The following is a 15,615-nucleotide window of genomic DNA, read 5'->3' as shown; positions in this document are numbered from 1 at the left end:
GGTACATTTCTGTACTAATTAAAAAGTGTAAATAAACCAATCCAGTTGATACAGGTACTATACTTATAGGCGCCACAGAGGTCTGCCTCCACACTTTCTGACCGGTGATGCAGACTTACTTTTATAAATGGTAGTTATGTAACTAATACACTTGATTCTCTAATGAAAATCACCATGGCAACAATATCTATGGGCATGGTAATTTGCCTATTGATGAACCAAGTGCTTAGATTTGAAAGTTATAGCCTCCAAATCATATAGGCTACTAATGTTGTTGATTTTTACGTGAAATAAGTTAGCGTAATGTTGAACTAGCCTCTGCTGTTGACGTGGAGCTGCCTCACCTCACCTACCAGGAAGTGATTGGTTTGACACACAGCAAGGAGGAAACTAAAGCAGCCAGAGTTGCACACTTTGGAGAAAGGTGAGTAAACAAAACCCATGTGGAAGTGAAAATCAATGTGGTACCGCACTTTCTCTCAAGTTAAAGTTAACCAAAATGACGAAATGATACCGGAATTCATGAGTCAGTTGTTAGTGTTATCGTGCAGAGACGTAGCACGGGTTGTAAAAGACGCTACCGCCTTAAAAACAGTTTGCGAGTTATTAATGGCGGTCCCTTTGGTATGTGTCCAAATTAATACACTATATATTTAACGTTTTGTTTTTCAAAAGTATAACATTATTGCATTACACGGAGAATGAGTTAATTTTTCCCTACGGTCGGAAGCTTACTGTTTGACATGAAGCTGGTTAATATTAGTTCTCTATTTACAGAAACATATAAATGAGGAAGTAGGCTTATTGTAGTTTTGTCCTTGTTGCAGGTTCAGGTCAAAGCAGCCTGTGATGTTGAAATGAAGTTTGATGAAAAAGTGATCAGCTATTTTGAATCTTGCACCTCACCAGTGGACAAAGAAGGATATCTCTCCAAGAAGGTATGACACTTTAGTAAAACAAATACCCACATTTTTGTGTGCCTTTTTTTTTTAAATCATTAACTAAAGTTCAATAAGGTTTTAAAAAAAAAAACACCCATCAATAAACACTTTGAAACATTAGCTTCGTAACTTTATTTGTAGGCACCTTTCTGGTAAAGTGCTTTACACAGGGGACAACATATATTGCTAAACTTTAAAAATGTAAAAAAAAAGAACAATGAAATCACATAAAGCGCTTGAATTTATTTTTGAATGCTTTTAATCAATACAGCTTTCAAAACAATGCCATATTTCAAATTTCTAGGCACATGTAAACAAGATAAATCTACTTTTGGGGGAGATTTCATAAAACAATCTGGAACTTTTAACTTCCCTGTTGGCTTCTTATTTCCTCACACTGTTATGCAAGAAATTGAGTAAGTAAGCTATTTGTAAACGAGTCAGTAAGCTGCAGATGTCACAATTGTCTCACAGGGCGAAATAAAGACTTCCTATCACAAGCGCTGGTGTGTACTGAAGGGGAACCTCCTCTTCTACAAGGACCGGCCGGCGGACCGGGACCTGACAGGCGTGATTGTTCTGGAGGGCTGCACTGTCCAGCTGTGCGAGTCCGAGGAACAGTTTGCCTTCTCGCTGGTGTGGAGCGATCCGGGCCTGCGGACGTACAAGTTTGCTGCCGAGGACCAGGCGAGTCAGGAGAGCTGGATCAAAGCCCTGCTGTCGGCCAACCACAACTACCTGACCCTGCTGGTGATGGACCTGGAGAAGAAGTACAGAGGTGAGAGGCAGAGTGTGTGTCTTTGTGTCTTGAGGAGTGAGTGAAAGAGAGCTGCCTTTGTTCTGGAGAGCAGCTTCTCTGTTTACAGCCTCCACATAACAATGCATGTACGTTGTGGTCAATAATATGCAAACATTATAAACTCATAAGGTCCGTCCGTCAGCAGGGAAGGGTCAGGTTACTTTGAAATGTACAGTTACTTATTATAGATTACATGTTGATCTTTTAACATGAGTAATTTATTCCACTGCTGAAAAAAAGTAAACAAACTTGAGTACTTTCGGATTACTTCAATGAAAAGAGTGCACCTTATATTAAAAGAATTAAAGCAGTTACAGAAATTTGAGTTCCACTATTATCCTTTTTTATTAATTTAGTTAGTTTTAGTTATTATTTACAGTTTGGTACAGAACAGTAAGGCCAGTCTTTTGATTTTGCAGCCTTGCCAGTAATAAAGTTTCCTCTAAAATACAAGATACCACAATAAACAAACACAACTCCTCTACAAAAATAGCACAGTGTAGTGTAAGCAGCTAATGTGTCGCTTGTGTATTTATCTGTTTGTCTTTGCTCTTTTCTCAGATGCATTAGTCGAGTTCCCCAATGAACCAACCAACCCTTTCACCATGCCAAATTTCAATACAGCAGAAGCCTTTCAGGGCGCACAGTCTTCAGCGGTACCTTCGTTTCCAGCTGCAGGTGTAGCAGCGGGAGCCGGTCTGAGCTCCAATCAGATGCTCCAAGCTCCGACCCTTTCCTCCAGATCAGCCAATAAAAGATCTCCAAAACTGTGGCCTAAGAGGAGTGCGAATGTGGTGCCTGTGAACACTCCTGCTGCAGCGGTAGGGGAGTGGTTAGGGGTCTGTTTAAGCACCAAGGACGAATTTATCCAATTACATGAGGATTTTGGAAAAGAGGTGAAGGAACTGATTGCTGATTGGTCAAAAAGGGGACGAGGTGAAGAAGCAGCTGGGGTTGAAAACTTAATTGATTTCGGATAAGTGTGAAGTGCATACAGTGTAAACCTTAACATTTGATTTTAATGTGTGTTTGCATTGCAAAGGTTTTATGTAAATAGGTTTTAGAGCTGCAACAATTTTTGTTTAGATATATTTGTTGTTTAAGGGCTTATTTTTTTACTTATATCATAGTCAATAAATGATTTCTACTGTTCTGTGGTGTTGTTGCTTTAACACATACTGAAAATGTGGCCTCTATCTAATTGATCTATATATGTAATCTAAAGTCCTTATTGTGTACATACATCTTCCTTTATAAGTCGTTGAACTAAGAACAATACCAGACAAGTTTAATGTTATATGATAGTAGAAAATGTAAAACAACAATTTAAATAAGTTAATACCAGCGCCTTAATTTAGAACGGCAACAAAGACCTGCATCATTCGTGTCCTGTTACCAGAAATGAATCTATACCTGCCAGCCAATCAGAATCAAACATTTTCTATGGCCTTTAAACTATATTTAGGATCAGGACAGACAAAACAAGACATTCACACATCACGTCAATCATCAGGGTATAACATGTTTTGATATTACTCAGAACTGAGTCTCTTTACCGATGCCATAATGATCAAAAGCTTTTCAGAAATATAAACCTGCGACACACAACAAATCACAAATAAGCATCATTATGACTCTTAGACATAAGTTGTGGGAGAAATAAAGGATTTCTGATTCTGACAGCATAACGACCCAACTGATGACAGCTTTTTGCTTGACAGGCACAAGTGTTTAATACCAAATTGAGGTTTGACACCAAGCTCTGTTATGAAGCAATCACATGTCATTGATCACCTTAAAATCCCCTATGTCTTGTCTATATACCAGGGACTTAAAGTTCCAATCCACTTTTACTTCAAAGCAGCCCAGTGACCGTGTGGGTATAAAAAGGGCCGACAGTTGTAGGGATGCAAAGCTGGCCAAGAAGGGCGAAGTCTGTCAAATGTTCGAAGAGTCCAAATGGCTGAGAAAAAGAATGGCGGGGGGAGTCAGCGCTATTTCAGTCTCTACAGCTGCCTTGTTTTATGGTCTTTCACAGAGCTTGGTCTCTTTCTCCCTCTGTCACCTTCAAGCCCATACTTGAAGGGGCTGCATGCAACCTTTTTTCCATGAAGGATTCAACTTCTGCTTCTCTTTCTTCTGATTTTAAATAGTTAATTGTTCAGATATCAACACCGGATCAAAAGGAAGAGACACATTGGTCCCTTATACCAACGTATAGAGTATCACCTCATGCTGGTGCTAGTTCCCAATACATACCGTAGCTGTACAATGACATGATTGATGGCAGGCCACGGAGCTCATATATGGAGTTCAGTGGGTGGGCCAACGTCCTCCTGTTCTGAAGCAACTATACTGGGAACCAACCCAAATTAGTGCAGCCAGGGTGGGAAAGCTTCTTATTTACTTCAATCTTCATTTGGCGTTTCTCATCACGGATATGATTTATTGTCAGAAACAGAAATGAACAGGTATTAAATACTAGAACATGCTTCTCTGGCATGTGCGATGAAACCGGATAAGTGTTTTCTGCCAAAATGTGAACTTTATTTTGTTTTTTCTGGCTGTTGGGCTTTTTGTACCAGTGCATGAACCTGCATGCCATCTCTAGAAGGTATTCCAAAACAAATAGTAGCCTACATGAAAGTTATGCAGACAGTATTTCCTGCCACATGAGTCGGTATTGCAGGACTGTTTATATTTCTCATTGATGCAAGGTCAGAGTCTGTAGAGAGCTGGTAGTCGTGTGTCACTGCTGGAGCCGGACCAAAGCTCATCAGCCAACTGTTTTAAGTTTCGTGACTGTTGATAAACCTGGCTGGCCACTACTGATTTGGTAGTAAGATCAAACCTCACAGTAAACCTATCCTTTAGCAGGTGATGACTTCAGGATATGCCACCCACGAGTACATGTTGCCACCTAGAGCAGCTTGAGGCTGTTAATTACTCTTAATCCTATCTGTTTGAGTGTGTGTGTGTGTGTGTGTGTGTGTGTGTGTGTGTGTGTGTATGTGTGTGTGTGTGTGTGTGTGTGTGTGTGTGTGTGTGTGTGTGTGTGTGTGTGTGTGTGTGTGTGTGTGTGTGTGTGTACTGTGTGTACTGTGTGTATGTATATCGAGGGATTAAAGCAACAGACACTGGGTTTTGATCTGGTTATAAAAGAAACAAAAATAGCCACAACAAAGACTCTCAGGAAAAAGAAGAGGAGACATCCTGGGGTAGATGGGTTGAGTGTCAGCATTTCCTGTAAGTCAGTTTAGCCATATTAGTCCACAGATGACACCAAAGTCACTCCTGTGTGTTGGCATTGAATTCACCTCATTCCAAGACTCCTGGGACCTATTTTGAAACATTGGTAAACCGACCCGTCCCGCCACCTCTTTGCTCCTCCCTCTTTCTCTTACTTTCCCTCAGCTCTGTTTTCCTGCCAAACCTGATGGTGTGGCTAAAGTTAGCCCCCCTTGGGCTAGTATATAAGGCTCCTAGGGTGGGATGCTTACATGTCAGTCACACAGGCTTTCCGTAGGCTTCTCTTCTTGACCACCAACAACCCCTAAAAACTTGAGAGATGGTGAGTGTGGCCATGTTCCTTGGAAGAGCAGTCTCTAGGACATCTAGGATGATGAGATGAAAGCATCACTGATACATTTGCGATCTGGATTACCAACAGCCCATGAAGCAGTCTCTTGAGCTGAGCATCCCAAACTTTGGATTTGGACCCAGTCTTAACTTTTATCTCAAGTCTTTATTTAACATCTCAAACCTTAACCATGAAGAAATACTAAAATAAATGTTTTTTAGGAGCATTGGCTTATTATAATAGTCAATAAAGGCATTATTTTGTCCTTGAACCCTAATTGGGTGATAGATTCAATATTGATAGATTTCCTTTATAGGAAACTAACTTTCTTCACACTTTGTGATGCAAATATGTTGTAAAAATCTACCAGATACAGTGATTTTGACTTTTATTTTTAGCATTCTTTCGTTGCTCTTAGCCCCAAGTGGGATGTAAAAGTTACTGAAACAAACAATTTAAGACTCTCTATGTTTTTTTTAATCAGGGCATCATTGGCAGCCTTTTAATTGTTTTGCTAAGATCACTGTTGGGTTGATGTTCTGTCTAAAGTGTATTTACCTTTTATCTCCCAGGCACCCAAGAAGGCTAAGAGGAGGCAGCAGCAGCAGGGAGAGGGTGGATCCTCCAATGTGTTCTCCATGTTTGAGCAGAGCCAGATTCAGGAGTACAAGGAGGTAAGATTTTCTTCATCACATCTCACATACTTTAAAGATTTCTAGTAAAAATTGAGGTTCTCTCTCAGCCATGTGGGAAAAGGGACATGTTGTACTCTGCAATGACATCATGTATATCAGCTGACCTGGGTGGTAAAGTGAGGAAGCTATAGGCTGGATCAGCTGGTTGTAGGAAAGCAAGAATTACCAGGAAGGACAGTAAATCTCAGGGTTTTTTTTTGACAGTGACAGCAGCTATCTCTCCATTGGAGTAGCTCAGAAATCCTGCTCGGAGACTGAGAAACACACACTTAGTGACCCCACTGGAATGCTGCCCAACAGCTGGTGGACAGTCATGTTGATCAGAGCAGGAAGGAGGGGCTCATGGTAGAAAGAACAAGACAGAATTTGAGGTCGTAACATTTAGCAGGCTAAATAAAAGAAAAATAAATAAAAAAGGAACAATATGTTTTTTTTTAAACCTTAAGAAAGTTTACCTAAATATTCAAAAATGTGGCACCATTAAGACATTTGTGTTGCTGTTATTATAGCACAACAATATTATCTGGGATGTTCGTCTGTAGAAGGTATGACGACAAGTTTTGGTCATGTCAGTCTAGCTACTGTTACCAAGAATACAATGGAGACAGTAGCTGAAACAACATTGGGTACAGGGTCATCACATTTGGTCACAAGGGAAAAATAGAGAAGGGGGGGGGGGACGACAGCTGTAATCAATACCTTCTCCTTAAATGTCGCAATGAGCTCGTCTGCCATTCCGAGACCATTTTAACACCTTAGAAAGACAAGTGGCCGACCAGCTGCCAAGTCCCAAAAGGTTTGCAATGCCATCTTTGGTTTCACTGGGTGCTACGCCCAGCTATGCGGGGGACAAGAGGTGGAGAACGACTCCACATTTACACGTTTGTTTTGGCAGGCTATCTCACGCAAATAATTATCATAAGCAAGTCTTATGACGGCTACTTGTGAGAAATGTGAGGAGCGTTTTGGCAAGCCGCAATGAATCACTTACATTTTTATTTACGCCCAGTGACTGACCTCTACTCTCCCGGCAGGCTTTCACAATCATTGACCAGAACAGGGATGGCATCATCAGCAAGGACGATCTCAGGGACGTGCTCGCCACCATGGGCCAGCTGAATGTGAAGAATGAGGAGCTCGAGGCCATGGTGAAGGAGGCCAGCGGCCCCATCAACTTCACCGTCTTCCTGACCATGTTCGGCGAGAAGCTGAAGGGTACGTTGACACAAAGGCCCAACACTTTGCTTTCTACATTTATTCCCCCACATGCTTCATATCTTTCTCTATTTAGGGATTGTTTTTATGTTTTATAACTTATCGGCTTCTTTTGCTATTAGGTGCTGACCCCGAGGACGTTATCGTATCTGCCTTCAAGGTCCTGGACCCCGAGGCCACTGGCTCCATCAAGAAGGAATTGTAAGGGCTTTTACTTTTAAATCAGTGTCTATCGCAGCAGCTCTTATTGGTATAATCAAGAAATCTTATATTCAATTTTCTCAATTTTCCCTTTCCAGCCTTGAGGAGCTTCTGACCACCCAGTGCGACAGGTTCACCGGAGAGGAGGTGAGCTGATCCGTCTTTGTCTTTGCCCATACTCACGTTCTGTCTGTTGTTGTCTAGGGTTTTAAGAAATGTCTTTTAATCTTTCCTGCAGATGACCAACCTGTGGGCCGCTTTCCCCCCTGATGTGGCTGGCAATGTAGACTACAAGAGCATCTGCTACGTCATCACCCACGGAGAGGAAAAGGAAGAGTAAATTCCACCTATTCCAACATCTCTACCTCCGTTCAAACCCGTATCTGACCTACCAACATACTCACTCCCCTCCGACGACGTGGCTTCCTTGCACACTTCCTCTCCCCTGGCCATCTCTTTCCGCTTGCCAGCTCACTACGAAAAGACTTGTTTCCTTTAACAACATACTAAGTGAGAGGAATGATGGCAGTGGAGTTGTTTGTGTGTGAGTAAACAGGAGGACATGGGATTATTTTCAATAAAAATAATCTTGTGACACTGAAACCTTTCTCTCTATCTCTGTCCCTGCCTTTCTTCCTACTTCTTTTCCCCCATCACTCGCTCTGTCCTTCTGCGTTGGGGCAAGCAGTGCATGCATCACACCTACATGCAGAGTGTATGCATATGCAGTCCAGTGTGTAAAGCGGTCAATCGAAAGTGTCTCTTGAGTGCTATGGTGCATGTCAACTACTTGAAATAAGGAAAGGGAAAGTCTGCAAGTCTCAACCTGAAACAGAGTGTTTCGTGGATTCGTCCTTGTGTTTGCAATAGAGAGGGGCGCACAGTAAAAGAGTAGGAGTACTTTACTATAATAGATTGCCTACCCTCCTCTTTTTAATCGGGTCTCTCCCTCTCTTAAACACGGGTATGAAAGGAAAAGTTGCAGTGAAAAATTGTAAAGCATGTCTTGTAAATAGAGACAGAGATGGTGAAAGGCTGGTGAGTGGAAGGCAGGAAAAGAAATGAACAAACATAAAATGTCTTTGTATTTGACTCTTCTTCCTCCCTCTCACTGCAGTTTCTCTCCTGTTGTCGCAATTGTGTCTGTAACAAATAAAGAAGTAAAAATAAAAACAATATCTTTTGTACGACGCTGTGTCTGTTGGTTTAAGTGGGGCGAGAGGTGATAGCACTTCTGGTTGACCGTAGAGCACTGTTTGTAACATGCACACGGTGGTAAACATTATAAAGGTTTGGATGGGGAACTTTTAAAAGCATTTCCCAATTATGGATTGGTCAAAACTTAGTGAGATAGCTCAAACATATCATAATGAATTGCAATAAAGCAAAGAGGTGAAAAAACAAAAGCAATAAAGTAAAGAATAAGGGAAAAAAGGATACAAATAAATAATGGATATTATTTCAATAAAAAATGTATAAGAAAAAAGAGTAAAATATATATGAATAAAATAATATTAAAAAATGATATAAAGGATTATAAACTGAAATAATGTAATTAATAAATAAAAGACATAACAGAATGGTATTCTGTTGTATCTTTAAAATGGCAATTAATTCCTTATTTGATTTATTTCCCTTCATATTTAATTATTTTCTTCATTATTTCTTTATTTATTAATCTTTTATATTTCCACATTTATGTTCTTATTTGTTTTCACAGATGTTTTTTTAGCATTTCTATGACTCCATAGTCGACGCCTCCCTCATGTTTGCAGGCGGCAATAAATGCAAATTAAGTATGGCTATAGGCAGTTTCTGAAGCGGTATTTATTTTTAAAGCCGTCCCGTAAATTGAGGGTTGCTATTCAATTCTGCAGATTCAACAACTCCTTTTAAGGTGAACTTTAGCAAGGCACCTTATTTAGGTTTGAACCTTTAGCTGTCATAGAGCCCCTAATAAACATCAGAGCATGTTGGCATGCCAACGTTAGCACTTAGACCAGGGGTCTGCAACCTTTTTGACCAAAAGAGCCATTTTGCTCCTTTTTCCAAAAAAAACGTTTGCCTGGAGCCGCAAAACATATTTCATAGTTTTTTATTGTTATATCAGACAAAAACTACAGTTTTTTTGCATTTATTAGGCTATTTATTACATGATATACAACTGTTAACCTCTAATAAGCAGAGGTGTGGACTCGAGTCACATGACTTGGACTCGAGTCAGACTCGAGTCACAAATTTGATGACTTGAGACTCAACTTGACAAAATCACAAAACACTTGCGACTCGACTTGGACTTGAACACCAATGACTCGGGACTTGACTTGGACTCGAGCCTTCTGACTTGAGGTGACTTGATCATTTAATTCAGAGGTCTCCAACACGCCGATCGCGAGCTGCCGCTAGAAGAGCAGACTCCCGTCGGGGAGAGCAGACTCTTCAGCCGCTCCTACTCTTGCTGAGATTCCTTGCAGGCAGGGGCGGGTCTTTGTTTAGCTGGGCCACCATGCGGCCAATCATATGCGAGGACACACTAGGATCATACCATTATGTGAAAGAAGGGTGGGGGGCACAGCATGTGTAGTGGTACAGGCCAGCTGCACAGAGCGACGGGGAGCCGGATTTAAATGCAAGCGCGTCGAAAAAGTCAAGAAATGAGCGAAAACCCAAAAAAGAAGCAGCATCTGGCTGCTTTTCAATGATATTGGAGAAAGCAAAGTTGAGTGCAGGATTTGTCAAATGAAAATAACCTTCAGAGCAGGGTTTGTTTTTGGTAACCACTCAGGATTTATTTCCAGAGGTGGGAGAAGTTCAGACAATTAAAAAAGTTACAATCAGGGTTCCTGTGGGGTCTTAACAAGTCTTAAATTTGATACATTCGAATTTAAGGCCTTAAAAAAGGTCTTAAATATGATTTAGAAGGTCTTAAAAATGATGGGATTTGAAAGGTACTTCTGTGTTGCGATCGCGTCTAAAATGTGTTTTGGGAAAATGTCCGGGCTGCAAAGTAACCAGTGCGGTAATAGCCTTTCAGTTCCCCCCAACAATTTGTATTGAATTAAATCAACATGGAACCAGTAATCACTAACTTTGTTTCCCCCGGCCCCTTATTGGAGAACACCCAGCTAGTAACCTAGCAACCAAGCTTCAGCTCATGTAGCCTATCTTCGAATCTACTTACAAATTAATATGGGGAAGTGTCAGTTCAACCGTATTTGGTTGGAAAACATCTAATTTAGTGCTTGGTTGAAACCAGTGGAGGGAACGTGTTTGAAGCCCGCTGCACCTTTTGCAAAAATAAATTAGCGTTTGTTTTGCTAGTGGAGCGTTAGCTAGTGCAGCGTTAGCTAGTGGAGCGTTAGCGAGTGCAGCAGCTCCCGCAACAACACCGGGGGACCTCCGGGCGAAGTTTGGGTCTACGTCAACCCTAAAAGCGGAGGTGCTGTAGACGCTAAATACCGCAGCTAAACACCAATCATACAACAGCAACGATGAAATAGTGTAGCCAAGGCAGCAGAGCTCTGAATATAGCTCTTGTCACTCTCTCTCTCTCACACACACACACTCTCTCACTCTCTCACACACACACACACACACACACACACACACACACACACACACACACACACACACACACACACACACACACACACACACACACACACACACACACACACACACACACGTTCTCACTCCCATCCCGTCACATATTGACGGACGGTCAGGGCCCCTCCCCGTCGCTATATTACGTACAGGGTACCCCTTGACCGTCAGGCTTCTACGGGCAGGGCGTCCCATAGACCTTCATTGCGGACAGCGGACCCCTTGACCGTCAGGCTTCTACGGGCAGGGCGTCCCATAGACCTTCATAGACCACGTGATCAACAACAATGGCCGACCTTCGTGTTATTCTAGGTGGAAATGCCTATTTTAAGATTCATTTGGCCATTAAAATGCGTTTTGATGTCATTTTATGCGAGTAATGAGTTTTTATTTCTGATTATTTGTGCAGTACATGTACATGATGTTTAGTTTGCTAGTTATGACGAAGATTACTTCATGAATGTGTACACATTCATGGTTGCTAAGGTGGTTGCTATGGACGCTGCAACAGCTCCCAGACCACGTGATCAACAACAATGGCCGACCTTCGTGTTATTCTCGGTGGAAAATGCCTATTTTAAGGTTCATTTGGCCATTAAAATGCGTTTTGATGTCATTTTATGCGAGTAATGAGTTTTTATTTCTGATTATTTGTGCAGTACATGTACATGATGTTTAGTTTGCTAGTTATGACGTAGATTACTTCATGAATGTGTACACATTCATGGTTGCTAACGTTTTTTTGGTGGAAATGTGTTTTTTCACAGCAAAGTCACCCTCTGTACTTGGACTTATTGGGAGAATCTAAAGGCAAGAACATCCCAAATATTCATTTAGGTCTTTATTTTAGACCTTTAGTGTTGCCGTCTGTGAGGAAAATAAATGGGGCTCAGAGCCTCGTATTTTTAAAATCTTTTTTTCCTTCTAATTTGTTATTCTTTTCAAAATAGCACACTGTTATTTACTCACCAATAACACACAATTATCCTTGCTTTTATTTATTGGTTTAATTCCATAATCTCGGGCTTTTTTGGCGTTCCAGGAACTGAATTTCAAAATAAAAATAACCGGAAACAGATGTAGGCATTTCGAGCGATTACCCAAGATCCTCAGCTACGCTGATTGGATGTTTTAGCCGCAATGCATGCTGGGATTTGGTGTTTATATGATATGAAATCCGGAAAACATTTTAAAAGAATAAAATAATACTTAATTCCGAGTGCTCTTGCTTTTCTCTTTGAAAGTCATCACATAACGGCATTGTAATACACGGTTCGGCTACATTAAATATTACAGATCTGCCGTAGTTCTTTATTTATAGAGCCCTGATGAGAAGACCTTTGGAAAAACTGAAGAAATGCCGCCGAAACTGAATACTTGACGTGGATCATAAATATTTAAACAATTAAACAACATCTTCAATTTCTCTTCACACAATACGTCTCCTTGCAGTATCAACACTAATTCGGCTGACTTTTACATTTGATATCATTCATAGATAGGTTATATTTACACCATAACGGTGCACAGCTGATATAAAAGGACTTGTCGTTTTTAAAGATATTACTGATTTGAATTGGATTGAATTTTGAATGTAAATACTGAGTCTGAAATAGTATAGCAATATGCTGTAAAATTATGTGAAAGCATGAATAAAATTACACATCTTCAGATGTTGTACATACAAGTGTCCAACACTAATAATACAAAGTTATTATGGCTGTGTGTACCTTGTGTGCACCGCCTAGTGGTTAAAGCACGTTATTGAATTATTGTTTTTATGTGTTATATTTGATTAATATAAATATTAAGAGTACATACTTTCATAGGGGGAAAGTAGAAGGTCTGTGATAGAAATATAGAATATAAAAAATCAAGAAGATACTATAAGTGATCTCTACAATAAAACAATTTAGTGCAGGATGTACAAAGATATTAATAGGAGGAGGTGCAAAACAGAAAAACGAATTAACCTTTATTTAAACATTAAATAACAGATTAAGGTCTTCTTTTAAATAAGAAAAAATCTTTGGGGGTATCTATCTACAGATAAATATTAAGCCTGACAAAGTACTTAACGTCTAATATATTGCTTTCCTGCAATGTTAACTATGTTGAAGCACTTATTTTAACTGATATTATACATATGGATTATACTCTTATGTAGATAGATAGAATAATAAATGTGCAGAATATGACAGTTTAATGGTGGAGGGACACACATATTGATAGATGTCTTGTAATGCACTGTAGAGGAACCTGTGACCCAAGTTTTTCATTCATTGCATAACTACACCGTAGTTGTGTATATGATATGTCAATAAACCTTTGAAAATCTTGAAAGGGATGTGCAAAATAGCCAGTATACAGTCTTTAATTAACTATTAGTAGAGAATAACGAGTAATTAATATACTTTATTACTCGTTTCCATTCATGTCAATTGCAGATACATGTTTAGTCTTCTCAAGCACCAACTATCAAATATCTCTCCTGATTGTTGGCACTTGACAATCACCTTAGGCTACCTGAATTTTACTCAGGTGTAACTAAAGTCTGATTTAAGGGTTGTTTATATTTCACATCATTAATCAGAATCTGCAAAGTAACTCAAATAAGTGTAGTAGAGTAAAAATACCAGGTTAACCTCTGAATTGTAGTGGAGTAGAATTACAAAGTATCAATGAGCTGTCATGTGGGTATATATTAATGCTATATATTAATGCTGCGCATTATGGACAGCGATTTTCACCCATTTATTAATTATATGTTTTACATTTGATAATAATAATAATAATTCCTTACATTTATTATAGCGCTTTATCAATGACTCAAAGCGCTTTACATATACACACATTACACATATATATGATACATGCAATGGTCAGATACTGTGGACAATACCCACAGGAGCAAGTTCAGGTGAAGTGTCTTGCCCAAGGACACACCGGCTTTACAGACGCAGCAGCGGCGGGTTTCACCCCTTGATCTGATGATCATTGCACAGCGCACTGCGCCACACCGTCCATCTTCACGCCTCGAGGTCATCGAGGCGCTTTTACAGGTACACATTAGTATTATACATGTACTGTGGACAATACCCACAGGAGCAAATCCGGGTGAAGTGTCTTGCCCAAGGACACAACGGCCTGACGCAGTGGCGGCAGGAGCGGGTTTCGAACTGGAGTTCCCCAGCACTCCCCCTTGATCTGATGATCGGATGCACAGACCACTGCGCCACCCGTCCCTAATTGTGTTTAATACTGGCAACTTCTAATTGTGGGAAAAACGAAAACGTTCAGTAGAGACGTCCCATAGAACATTTTGCGAAACACAATAGTGTAGTGTAGTTCTGGGGGGGCGTTCGGTTCCAGTTTTGGATAGTCTGGCGTGGTTTCGTTCCATTTCAAACAGCTGTTTGACGCTCGGCGTAACCTTGGCGCACTGCCACTCCAACATACAATCCCAGACCTTGAAGATTAATCACGGGGACAGTAGTCCTAAACGATAGCTGGGGATTATGGGTAGTGTAGTGTCTTCGGCCATCCTAAACTCAAAAATGTTGACAATCGCAATGATGCTCGTACATTTTTATTTTGAAATTCAGTTCCTGACGAACGCCAAAACGCATTTTAATGGCCAAATGAACCTTAAAATAGGCATTTTCCACCGAGAATAACATGAAGGTCGGCCATTGTTGTTGATCACGTGGTCTGGGAGCTGTTGCAGCGTCCATAGCAACCACCTTAGCAACCATGAATGTGTACACATTCATGAAGTAATCTTCGTCATAACTAGCAAACTAAACATCATGTACATGTACTGCACAAATAATCAGAAATAACAACTCATATTAATCGCATAAAATGACATCAAAACGCATTTTATTGGCCAAATGAACATTAAAATAGGCATTTTCCACCGAGAATAACACGAAGGTCGGCCATTGTTGTTGATCACGTGGTCTATGAAGGTCTATGGGACGCCCTGCCCGTAGAAGCCTGACGGTCAAGGGGTCCGCTGTCCGCAATGAAGGTCTATGGGACGCCCTGCCCGTAGAAGCCTGACGGGCAAGGGGGGTGGGAGTGAGAACGTGTTGCACACACGCACACACACACACACACACACACACACACACACACACACACACACACACACACACACACACACACACACACACACACACACACACACACACACACACACACACACACACACACACACACACACACACACACACACACACACACACACACACACACACACACACACACACACACACACACACACACACACACACACACACACACACACACACACACCACACACACACACACACACACACACACACACACACACACACACACACACACACACACACACACACACACACACACACACACACACACACACACACACACACACACACACACAAGGGCCTGCTCGATTATGGCAATAATCAAGATTATGTTGGTCAATAATTAATATCATGATTATTCATTGACTTTGAAAACATCCATTTATTGAACTTTAAAACAAATAATAATTTGAACAGTATCTTTTTAACTGTTGATTACCCTGAA

General features: G+C 40.7%; 2 protein-coding genes across 3 annotated transcripts; both read left to right on the top strand.

The window, feature by feature from the left end:
- The first annotated feature begins 144 nt into the window (after positions 1 to 144).
- Positions 145 to 2,892, top strand: LOC117545019 (sesquipedalian-1-like). Of its 2 annotated transcripts, none has more exons than XM_034214658.1 (4): positions 145 to 424; positions 828 to 938; positions 1,416 to 1,719; positions 2,302 to 2,892. In XM_034214658.1, exons 2-4 carry the CDS (start codon positions 858 to 860, stop codon positions 2,718 to 2,720), a joined length of 804 nt encoding a protein of 267 aa, XP_034070549.1. In that variant the 5' UTR covers positions 145 to 424; positions 828 to 857; the 3' UTR covers positions 2,721 to 2,892. The 2 variants fall into 2 exon arrangements, with proteins under 2 accessions (XP_034070549.1, XP_034070548.1); XM_034214657.1 differs by lacking the exon at positions 145 to 424 and adding an exon at positions 448 to 624.
- Positions 2,893 to 5,178: 2,286 nt separating this feature from the next.
- Positions 5,179 to 8,618, top strand: mylpfb (myosin light chain, phosphorylatable, fast skeletal muscle b). The gene is made up of 6 exons (XM_034214681.1): positions 5,179 to 5,311; positions 5,893 to 5,994; positions 7,050 to 7,230; positions 7,353 to 7,431; positions 7,530 to 7,578; positions 7,670 to 8,618. The coding sequence occupies exons 1-6, from the start codon at positions 5,309 to 5,311 to the stop codon at positions 7,769 to 7,771; spliced, it is 516 nt and encodes a 171-aa protein (XP_034070572.1). The 5' UTR covers positions 5,179 to 5,308; the 3' UTR covers positions 7,772 to 8,618.
- Positions 8,619 to 15,615: the final 6,997 nt, after the last annotated feature.

Source organism: Gymnodraco acuticeps, unplaced genomic scaffold, assembly GCF_902827175.1.
Source record: "Gymnodraco acuticeps unplaced genomic scaffold, fGymAcu1.1, whole genome shotgun sequence".
NCBI classification, from domain to species: domain Eukaryota; kingdom Metazoa; phylum Chordata; class Actinopteri; order Perciformes; family Bathydraconidae; genus Gymnodraco; species Gymnodraco acuticeps.
This window is presented reverse-complemented; position numbering and strand designations above follow the sequence as displayed.